General features: G+C 36.4%; 1 protein-coding gene across 3 annotated transcripts in view; it reads right to left on the reverse strand.

The window, feature by feature from the left end:
- FUT8 (fucosyltransferase 8 (alpha (1,6) fucosyltransferase)) overlaps window positions 1-11,308 on the reverse strand; it is a 66,565-nt gene that overhangs the window by 41,678 nt on the left and 13,579 nt on the right. For all 3 annotated transcript variants that reach the window (XM_009895633.1, XM_009895632.1, XM_009895631.1), the window contains exon 4: window positions 6,943-7,057. In XM_009895633.1, the coding sequence (XP_009893935.1) occupies window positions 6,943-7,057 (115 nt within the window). The remainder of the gene's footprint in view (window positions 1-6,942; window positions 7,058-11,308) is intronic.

The raw sequence follows: 11,308 nt of genomic DNA on the forward strand, positions 1-11,308 counted from the left end.
CATATTCTAGCCAGCACAGAAAAGACTGCATCCATGCTATTAAACTCTCCAAACCTCTTAAAACAGGGTAGCCACACACAGCAGATTTATGAAAAGTGTCTTGTTCTAAGTCTCAACCACAGCCAAAGAATTGTTTGGGAGAAAACTACTTGATGTGAGTGAAAAGCATGCCAGGAACTGTTCTAACAATTTAGCAGTATAGAATATTATGTTCCAGTGCCTGGGAACATTCCCTGTCATTGTTTGACTGGAGTAAAAATAGTCTTAGAATTATTTCCAGGTCCCCATGTTCCACTTCTCTCGGTGCTCAAAGAAGCTTCTTCTCCAGGGCTCTTGGTTAGCCTGTTCAGAGTCAGCAGGATCAGACAGGAAAGACGTCAGAAGTGCTGCTTCAACGCCTCACCGCCTTCCACTGCTTTCAAGTGTGCAGTTAGCCATCAAAACACATGACAAACTGGCAAACGAAAACTCTGCTGCTTAACATACATTTTACTATCAGGTGTTGTTTGTAAATTTAAAAAAGTTTTGAGAAACATACTCTCATCCAATGAATCAAGGCAGACTAGAGCAGAGCAGGCAAACAGTCTGCTACAAATTACAAAGTAACCTCATAAACATAGTATGATACTCATTAACAAAGGTGTTCTTTTTTTTATATTCTCAATAAATACTTTATTCCTCAATGCTATAGTTTGCTGGAGGAGACAGCCCCACCCAAATTCTGTGCAAAATCCTATTTCTTGAGAGAATGATGTCAATACACAATGAAAGAATCTGTTCACAAAAAACATGAATAAAAGCCAGACGTGTAACTACAAAAAAAAAATAATAATAATCCACTGATCATTCACTGGACAAAATGTCAGATTAAAAATATAATCACATTTAAATCTCAACCCACCATTAGGTAAGTTTCAATACATTCAGTAGGTAATTCAGAACTATTAAAATATATAGTAGTAAAATGGAAAGAAAAAGAAATGCATATTGAAGTACAAATATTCCTGGGACTCCATCAAAAGTATAACTAAATCTCTCAATGAGTAGGTTTTGGTTTGCATGGGAGGGTGGATGATTGAGCACAATCTTCCAACAAGTGAACAGAGCTCCTGGGGCTTTATAAGAAATTTTCAGTTCAAGCCACACTTCCAAACCTGAAGTAGGCTAGTCATAGAAACCTTACATGACAAAATGTGCTTTAAAGACAGTTTCGTTTTTTATTAACTATTTAAATGACATAATTTCCCAAGACAATACTAGTTTTGGTACTTCCAGAATTGCTTATCAAGTTTCCTATGCATTTTTAACTAATGAATCCTCCTGGGTGGATTCTGAGGTATCTAAAGAAGGGTAAGTGCAAACTTCAGTCTTCTCCAGTTGATGTACTAAGAGTTTCTTGCCTCTACCTTCCCCGCTTATTTCCACAGAAAAAGCTGCATTAAGAAAACTTTAAACCGATGATGCTGTAGAAAAGAATGTAACAAGGTAACAATAATCATCTGCTAGATGCTACATTTTTAGGCCTTACTTGTCTGTCAGTAAACCTGAATCTGAGAGACAACCTATTAATTCTTCTGTTCAATGACTTCCCCTTAGATAGACAACCACATGACGGTAATTATCTCCTTTCAATTCTGTTGACCACTAGTGTCACTTATTCATTTATAATTAAATGAGTGTATATAAGTCAAATGATTGAAATTTAACCAAATTAATAATAGACATGGTTGTCAAGTTTAAGGCAATTAGAAGACATAGCTGAAGTGTGTCAACATTATGAATTCATAACCATAAATCTTGACTGGAGCTACACTACCTAAATAAGCCAGTAGCACTTGCAGCCAGGAACACATCTCAGTTAATCTTAAGGATATGGCCTTTTTCAACTGTTTGCCTTGTCAGTATCTAATCTTGCCTTTATTATTTCAAGATGAGACTACCAAAGTGTGCTTCAGCAGAGACTACTGAAGATCTTCTTCTTAGACCTATTCAGAAACTAGGACTAACATTCATGACATTTTTCTCTTTGAGTGAGTTAGTTATCAGGATTCTATGTATTTAGAGTAAATGCTAGGAAGCTTTCAAATAAACCTAAGGAGTTTGCTGAGTTTACCATAGGAAAATTGGAGTGCTACAAGGTCTGCCCATTAGAGAAACCATCTTCTCCGAGAAAAGTGCCCATAAAGACACATAGCTCAAGTCCTTCAGCTAGTGTACCCCTTCCCCCTAAAAAAGTAAATGCTGATGGAGAATTTTCTATGACATATTTTTCCACACTCAAATTTACTTTTGCCTTCGTTTCAAATTACTTTGAATTTATCAATAGCACACTATAACTGCCACAACATACTACACATTGCTTCTCATGAGTGAAGTGGAATAACTGGGAAAAGATATAATACATTAGATTTGAATTATTGAAGGATAGAAGTTTACACTTTTCAAGACTTACAGTTGTGAAGGGAACATCCTTTTGCACATATTCTGAGTACCCAGAGACTTTTTTTCTGTTGTTGTCATTTTAGCATAAGTACTTTTATTAGAAACATATATCATTAATTTTAACGGGAGGGAGAGATGATTTAATACAGTTTAAGACACAAAAAGTTTAAGTGATACATTAAATCACCAAAAATACTGGGGAATCAAGAAACCTTGGAATCCAGTCTTGTAAGCAACTTCCTTTTCTTTGCATACATACAAAACCCCAAATAAATAGTATGAATATGGCAAACTATGACTATTACAATTGATGATGTTGTTGAGTACTTAGAAACCTTTCTCACCTGCTTATATTTTTAACCTTCACAGTTGAACAAAATGTTTTGATTTTTTTTAAAAATTGGAGGCAAAAATATTCTGCTATTGGGTGACTGCATGATGAATCACAACTTCCTAAAATAAACAGACCAAAAATAAGCACAAAAGGAATGGGGAAGAAAACAAACTGCTGCCTTCGTCATCATTTACTCACTCTACCACTTCCAGAATATACAGTACTACAGGAGCCCTTGTCTGACTTCTCTTGCACACTCTCTTCAATCTTTTGATAATGAACATCTCTGAAAATATAGTCTTTTGCTTAAATATAAGTTCCTAGCTTTTTAAGTGTTGCTCTAACTACAGGGAACTAGCTAAATGTAGCCTCATTAAATCAGATTTATGGTAATGCCATCCAAATGAAGTAGCAGTCATCACTATTCACAATCATTCATCTAAATGATTTCCCAGGGAGATGTCCCAAAATAATGCAGCTGTCACTGTTCAACATGTACCAGAAAGAAAACTAGATGGTACTTTTATTCTTCACAAAAAAAAACCCCAACAACCCACAACTTACAAATATGTTCCATGTAGTTCTTTCTGGCCTAGAGTTGTGGGCAAGGGTTGTTGAATTTTTTTAATTTTATTTTTAAATATGGTTATATTATGAATAGAGTGTGTAATTTCAGACCATGGACTGCTTTACATTGTATACTTACAGTTAGCCCTGTACTCTTCAAAATCCTGAAACCCAACACTGGAAAACAAGTCAACTTGTCTTCCAAATGTGTAGTCATAGACATATTCCAGGTCTGGATCATTACTTGCAACAATCACCCAAGCTCCAAAAGCTTATGTCTGGCCTAGTGTATAGGCATGTAGGCAAGAGATTGCATCCTCAGTTTTTTCAAACAAAAGAAAGAGTAAAAAGTAAAAGAGAGAGAGTAGTAATTGTATATGTGAATGACCCATCTCAAAGACTGTAGTTACCCATGAGAAAGAATATTTTCTGTCTTTGAAGACTTGGCTAGGTTTTGACCCCAACTTCAGGCAATGTTGCACACATTGGGAATTACCAGCTGTGGGGTTTGAAGCTTTCATATGAATGATGGTAACAGTATACACCTGAAGGTAAATGATCATCCATAAGCATATGTAGGCACTAAACTATCCTATCCACAGTTTCTTGCTACAGTGTAATTTTTCTGACTTTGGGGGGTGGGGTGGGGGTTGCCTTTTAGCAAACAACCTTCAAAGAAATAAGGTAGTCATGGAGTAAGGGACAAAGTGTGGTCAAAGATCAGAACTCAACTATTAAAAGGAGCAAGAAATGGCAAATATGCAGAGAAATGGCCTCTAATTATCTTAGTGGGACTAGTACTTTCACGCAAGAAACATGGAAGAACTGGTAAAGGCAAAGCTGTTAAATTAAATGACTAAGAAAATTTAAATTAGTGTAGTCTAGAGAAGATTGTAATGAATTCCATAAGAAACTAATCAAAGTAAGCATGACTCATGAAAAGTGAAATTTTGTATTGATAAATACATTTAAAATAAGCATAGTGGAAGAAAAAATATTCAAGTTTCAAAATTCAGCTGAATTAAAAATCTTGGCCATGGTTTTCAACAGTTCCATAGTGACATGAACTCAAGGGAGACTTATTATTAGCTAAGTAATACCTTAGACTACATTAAAACAAACAAACAAAAAAAAACAAGATAAGAAAAAAACATATTTTGATGCTATTTCATAAATCAATAGTCTGTTGTCATTTGTCAACTATTGGATGCTCACTTTGAATAGCCTAGTGAAGAATTAGTGTTGAAGGAAAACATCAGGAAGAAGGTATTATAAATTCTCACACATGAAGAATGACTGAAAATTTTGGATATGTTTAGATTGAAAGGAGATTAATAAAAAGAAAGACAGCTTATGAAAGAAAGAATAGTTTAGTGAGAGAAGGCTCATTACATATTTCTAGTTCACATTTCAGTAAAACAAAAACCTAAAATGTTTCAACTAACCTGAAAGACAGTGAATAAATAGGGTAATATTATTTGTTCACAAAGTACTCAAACGATTTTTAATGTGTTGCTGCATATTTACTAAACCCAAGAATTTATTGCTATTTTTGATGACCTGCACCGTTATAATGCTAAAAATATCAACATTTATCAAAGCTACAACTACATTTTTTGGAAAATACGTATCGCCATTTTTCAACTTAAATCTCAAAAACTATTACTATGGAAAAACAGGTCCCTTCTGTACAGTTTCTAGACCCTTTCATGTGAAACAGTCATGGAATTTGATGTACAGCAGTAATACATTTATATGATTTCAATTTCTATAATCTACCAGTGATGACTTATTAACAACAAAAAAACAATGTAACTCCCTCTGTAATACAGAAAATACTAGAACTCTAGAAAAAAAAGGAGGGAAATACTCATTTTCTTATGTGTTTCTCCGTATTATGGGATGAACCCATAATGATCAATTTTATATTTTAAATGAATAAATATGAAAAAATGCTCAGTTCTTCCCCTGACAGAAATTTTATTACTGATTCCTTCTTAACAAATCTATAAATAAAACAGAAAAAAATTGCCTGTATGATGGAAATTGAGCCAAGTATGTTAGACCTAATACGAATGCTAAAAAAAAAGCCATAAAAAAAGCCATAGCTTTCTGTAAATCATCTGCTCATGCTCATCATCAGGTTTCCTTCTCAAGATAACAAGGATAAAGACAGTTACCTTTCTTGGAAGTACCTGAGGTTATAATACGCTTTCTGAAAGGCTTTAACTAGTTGTGTTACAAATATGAAACATTGGGATTCTATGTGTGTTGTGACTTGGCACTGGTTTCATTCCTAATGCTGTTCCTATGGGTTTTTTTTAAAATTAGAATAAATTACCTTCACAGGGAGGAAAGCCCTTTATCATAGACTATACACGTCTGAATGAATTTTAGGAGAAGCTAACTGGGCTCCCAGCTCTTCACTCAGTAAGTAAATTTGTTTCAAATTCACAGGAAAACAATGTAAGCATTTATGTAGTGCTTCAATTTTGAGCTTCTGTTGTCCTAAACTACCACAACAGGAAAACAATCACTCTCCAGAAACGTATACATGCTTAGATAAGACAACATGCATAAGATGAAAGGAAAGAAAAAGTCATAGAAAGGCCATATTTATCAGCATGAAAAGTAGTTACAGTACACCATTGCCAAACAGTGACATCAAAACTGGAAGAATGAGGAACAGTTCTCAACAAGGAGTTGATGGGAGACAATAAAGCAATGCCTCCTGAATAATTTACAGGAAGTTTTTTCCACAAAAGGGTGTCTTTTTCTATTTAACAAGCAACAAATACATAACTTGGTCGCAGAAGAGAAGGTTCCAACATGTGAACTGTGAAATGTGCAGCAATGAAAATCTGAGAAACAAATTTAGCTATTTACACAGAGAAAAGATCAGACATTAGGGGTGACCATACAAAACAAAGCAGTGCAAAGAAAAACAAACCAAGTACAAATAAAGCAGATTACATCAAATATCTTTTTGCTCACCACATAAATAGTTGCATGCATTCATACATGGATAAAACTCCAAAACCTTCAGATCAAGTTTTGTTTAAACTTTAGAGACACACACAAGTACGCATATTAAAATGGCTTTATGCACACAACTGTTGAAAACAGTCTAGGGCTGGACAATATCTTACACAAGCACTTCAATTTTGCATACTCATATTTTTAAAAATGAGCTGCTTGTTCTGAAGTTTCATACAAGGACTTTCATATTTTTATTTTTAACACTGTGCAAACATATTTATGCATTCTGATACTCTAAAGAATCAAAACTGGAAAGCAGAGACTTAGCTTTTATAATAAAACAAAGAATCCAAACAGCTAAGTACAGCCCAGTGAAAACCAAGGATCAAAAAAACCCAAAAAACCCCACAAAGATTTGCTTGAAATACTATCATTCCATATACATATAAAATAATGTTTGAAAGAAACATTCTAATTCCTTTTGCATATAATTCATTGATATACAAACATACACTTAAAACTGTCATGTAATTATTCTATTACAAGGGCATAGCTAAGTGGTTTATGTAAAAAATATAAATAAAAATGTTTACCTTGATTTACAAGCTCTACCCTCTTACCTGTAGATAAGTTATTCTCCTCTGTACCAAATCTGTTAGATCTTTGGCCTCTTTCTCTCGCCAATCTCCTGCTCCATCTGTTTGACTGAGGTAGTACAAGTCGGTCATTATTGACCTGTAAACAACAATGGATAACGATCTTAAAAAAAAAACGGGAAACAACCTTAGCAGTACTCAACTGGAAGATTAGATGAAATTGAGGAAAAATTAAACAGATATTTCAATTATAGCCTCAAAAGCAATTTCTTCATGCCACCTCCTACCCCACAATCCAAAATGAAGCTAAGAAAGACTGTGTCCTCCATTTAACATATAGAATCATAGAATTGTCTAGGTTGGAAAGGATCCTTAAGATCACTGAGTCGAACCATCAACCTAACACTGCCAAAACCCCCACTAACCATGTCCCTCAGCACTACATCTACACATCTTTTAAATGCCTCCAGGGATGGTGACTCAACCACTTCGCTGGGCAGTCTGTTCCAGTGCTTGACAACCCTTTCGGTGAAGACATTTTTCCTAATATCCAATCTAAACCTCCCCTGGTACAAACTGAGGCCATTTCCTCTTGTCCTATCACTTGTTACTTGGGAGAGGAGATCAACTCCCATCTCTCTACAACCTCCAAGTTGTAGATGGTGATAGTCTCCCCTCAGACTCCATTTCTCCAGACTAAACAACCCCAGTTCCCTCAGCCGCTCCTCAGAAGACTTGTTCTCTAGATCCCTCACCAGCTTTGTTGCCCTTCTCTGGACACACTCCAGAGCCTCACTGTCTTTCTTGTAGTGAGTGGCCCAAAACTGAACACAGTAGTCGAGATGTGGCCTCACCAGTGCTGAGTACAGGGGGATGATCACTTCCCTAGTCCTGCTATTTCTAATACAGGCCAGGATGCTATTGGCTTTCTTGGCCACCTGGGCACACTGCTGGCTCATATTCAGCTGGCTGTCAACCATCCCCCCAGGTCCTTTTCTGCCGGGCAGCTTTCCAGTCACTCTTCCCCAAGCCTGGGGTTGCTATGACCCAAGTGCAGGACCCAGCACTTGGCCTTGTTGAACCTCATACCATTGGCTTCGACCCATCGATCCAGCCTCTCCAGATGCCTCTGCAGAGCCTCAAGCAGGTTGACACTCCTGCCTAATTTGGTGTCATCTGCAAACTTACTGAGGATGCACTTGATCCCCTCGTCCATATCACTGATAAAGATATTCAACAGAACCGGCCCCAGGACTGAGCCCTGGCAAACACCACTGGATTTAAACGGCGACCAACTGGATTTAACTCCATTCACTACCACTCTTTCGGCCCAGACTTCCAGCCAGTTTTTTAGCCAGCAAAGCGTATGCCCACCCAAGCCATGAGTAGCCAGTTTCTCCAGGAGAATTCTGTGGGAAACAGTGTCAAAGTCTTTACTGAAGTCCAGGTAAACAACATCCACAGCCTTTCCCTCATCCACTAGGTGGGTCACCTTGTCACAGAAGAAGATTGGGTTAGTGAAGAAGGACCTGCCTTTCATAAACCCATGCTGACTGTGCCTGGTCACCTGGTTGTCCTGCATATGCTGATTAATGGCACTCATGATGATCTGCTCCATAACCTACCCCGGCACCGAGGTCAGACTGACAGGCCTGTAGTTTCCTGGACCTTCCTTCCAGCCCTTCTTGTAGATGGGCGTCATATTTGTTATCTTCCACTCAACTAGAACCTCCCCGGTTAGCCAGGACTGCTGATAAATGATGGAAACTGGCTTTGTGAACAGTTCCATACACATGAGTAATTGTAGTATTACACAGGAGATGAGTTAGAAAAATGCTTAGGCCTGCTATAAAGCATTTGTTTCCTGTATGCGCTAAAGGAAACTGAAAAGAAAGAATAGTTCCATGCTAGAAACATTACCTAAAGGCCCCAGATGAAAGTGCAACAGTGATTCCTACAGTAGCTTCTATGACAATGCATTGTTACTTTGCCTCCTACAATCATCTTACTGTGCTCGTATGGAATATAGTATTACAAATGTCTTTAGCACAGGTACAACAGTAATCCTTCTATTTTTATTACTGAAAACTAACCACAGAATACAATTAAAAGGTTTAGTAAACAGTATTTTCTATGGCATGTAGCTCAGGTAAGCATGCTGCCTGCTTAGAATGACTGCATGCTACCGATACCTAAATTAAAAAAAATTAAAAAATAAAAAATTCAGAACAGACTCATGGCCATATTAGAAGTCTAGACTAAAAAACATTAATTTTGAGCCTTTATCAAATATTAACCTGAGGTTATCTAATACATTAGAGATCATCTTCTTAGGGTTATCACATTTCAGTGGCCAAATAAGAGGATAAAGAACTACGTGTCATGAGAAGAAAAATGGTGTATGACATTTACTTGCTGAGATTAGCCAGGAATTTTGTGAAAACAGCCCGAAGAGTAGCACCCAGGAAAAGATTTTTTTATATCTATGGCTTTTGGAAGGAAATACAAAACTAGAGGCAAACCATTCAAAATATTTGTAAAAACATTCAAGGCTATTCTACAAGTAGAACGTAGCCCAATTCAGTACCAATAATGTCAGAGTTGCCTTTATTGACTGAGAATATTTTAAGTTGCTGAACATTTTTCCAAAAAAATGCTGAAGTTTTAAGTTTGAACCACTTTTCTTAAGTCTTTCATCTGAACTTGAGATGTTACAATTTATTACCTAAAGTTCTTGATAAACCACAATTTTGATCACCAGGAAGAGATGCAACAGAAAAAAGGCAGAGAAATCTGGGAGGTGACATAAAGGAGTGTGAGGGGAAGACAAGCATATTTCTTAACAACCTGTGAACTGGTCTTGTCAGTGAAGTAATACAAGACACTGTTCTTGCCAGCACTTTTTAGCACTGGAACCACAAATCTAGTTAGCTAAGGCTATCCCTTGAAAATGAGCTTAGCATGAGAGCATACGACGGCATCTCTATTAGGTAACTATTTCCAATGACACAATATTTAAGCAGTATATATTGAGATAAATCAAAGTGGGACAGAGCTATCTTTATCAGCATAGCTATCAGACAACCTTCTCTCACTAATAACTGGATTTATGGATCTGTATCTTTCCATTCTCATACACTCATTCCTTTTTTCACACCCATCCTTTTATGCAGGATAACAGTGACACTGACTTACTATATCATCTACTGTTCCCGTATTAAGCATTATACCCAAATTGTTCAGCAAGCAGTAATGTTCACCTTATGTCAACCAACTGGAATTACCATATTTACATTCTAATCTCAATCTATATAAACTGGATTTTCTTTTACAAGGCAACTGAGCTTGAAACACCTTACTCTGATTTTGTACAAAATATAAACAATTGAAAGTATCATCAGGTAACTAGTTTCAAATCACTAATTTTTAAAGATGCATAATACCCAAAATAACATGCAAACACAGTTTAGGGACAATTAGCACTAAATTAGTGATGCAGTAGATCTAGTACAATGTATTAAATACTAATAACTGAACAGATAAAGAATCTGCTTCTTTTAAAGCAGTGTTTTCCAATTTATAAAAAGCATTAGAGGCTAGTTGGCGAATTAAAAAAAGGAAACACATGCGGCCATTTTTACCACATTTTTAAAGATCAGTGTAGACATTTATTCCAACCATATAACAAAATTACATTTAAACCTCCTAGAAACTTTACACCAACAAATAAAAACTCAAAGAAAAAAAATGTGATTTGTTCCACCAAATTCAGAGGAAATAATGTGAAAATATGCCCAAACACTCTGTGTCAAAACTTGGCCAGCAACCACAAAAGCCCTGATGACAGCTGTTCCCCAGGAGAAGGAATGAAACTAAGTCAGTAACAGCCACATTACAAACAACATAATGCCAACACAGGAAACAACCATGACAACAAGGGGATTAACCTGTTCTTTTTTGTTAACTCTATATCAAATAGTCTTTTGACTGTTAAGATGAAGTTACTCTCAAGAACTCTCTTCCCTATGGCAACTACAAGAATATAATTACATATTTCATAATGCAGGAAACTCTGCATTGGGCTATGTTGTTTCTTAAACAGTCAATAGCAGACTGGCACTCTATGGGGGAAAATCTACACAACCCCTAGGACACAGCCAAGAAATAGCAATTAAGGCATCCAACAAGAGAAGCGCCATGATATTAATAGTAGACCGTTGGCATAACAGCACCAAGATTAACAAAGAACTCTAATACTACTTATCCAGAGTCACAGAAACTGTCTTTAAGTCTCTTAAAAGTTTCTTTAATCTCTTAAAAAGCAAGTCTTCTCTATGACACAACAGGCTTCCCTCATGAACAAAAAAAACCCAAATCCCAGCCACTTTCC

Source organism: Charadrius vociferus, unplaced genomic scaffold (assembly GCF_000708025.1).
Source record: "Charadrius vociferus isolate BGI_N301 unplaced genomic scaffold, ASM70802v2 scaffold111, whole genome shotgun sequence".
In the NCBI taxonomy this organism is placed as follows: domain Eukaryota; kingdom Metazoa; phylum Chordata; class Aves; order Charadriiformes; family Charadriidae; genus Charadrius; species Charadrius vociferus.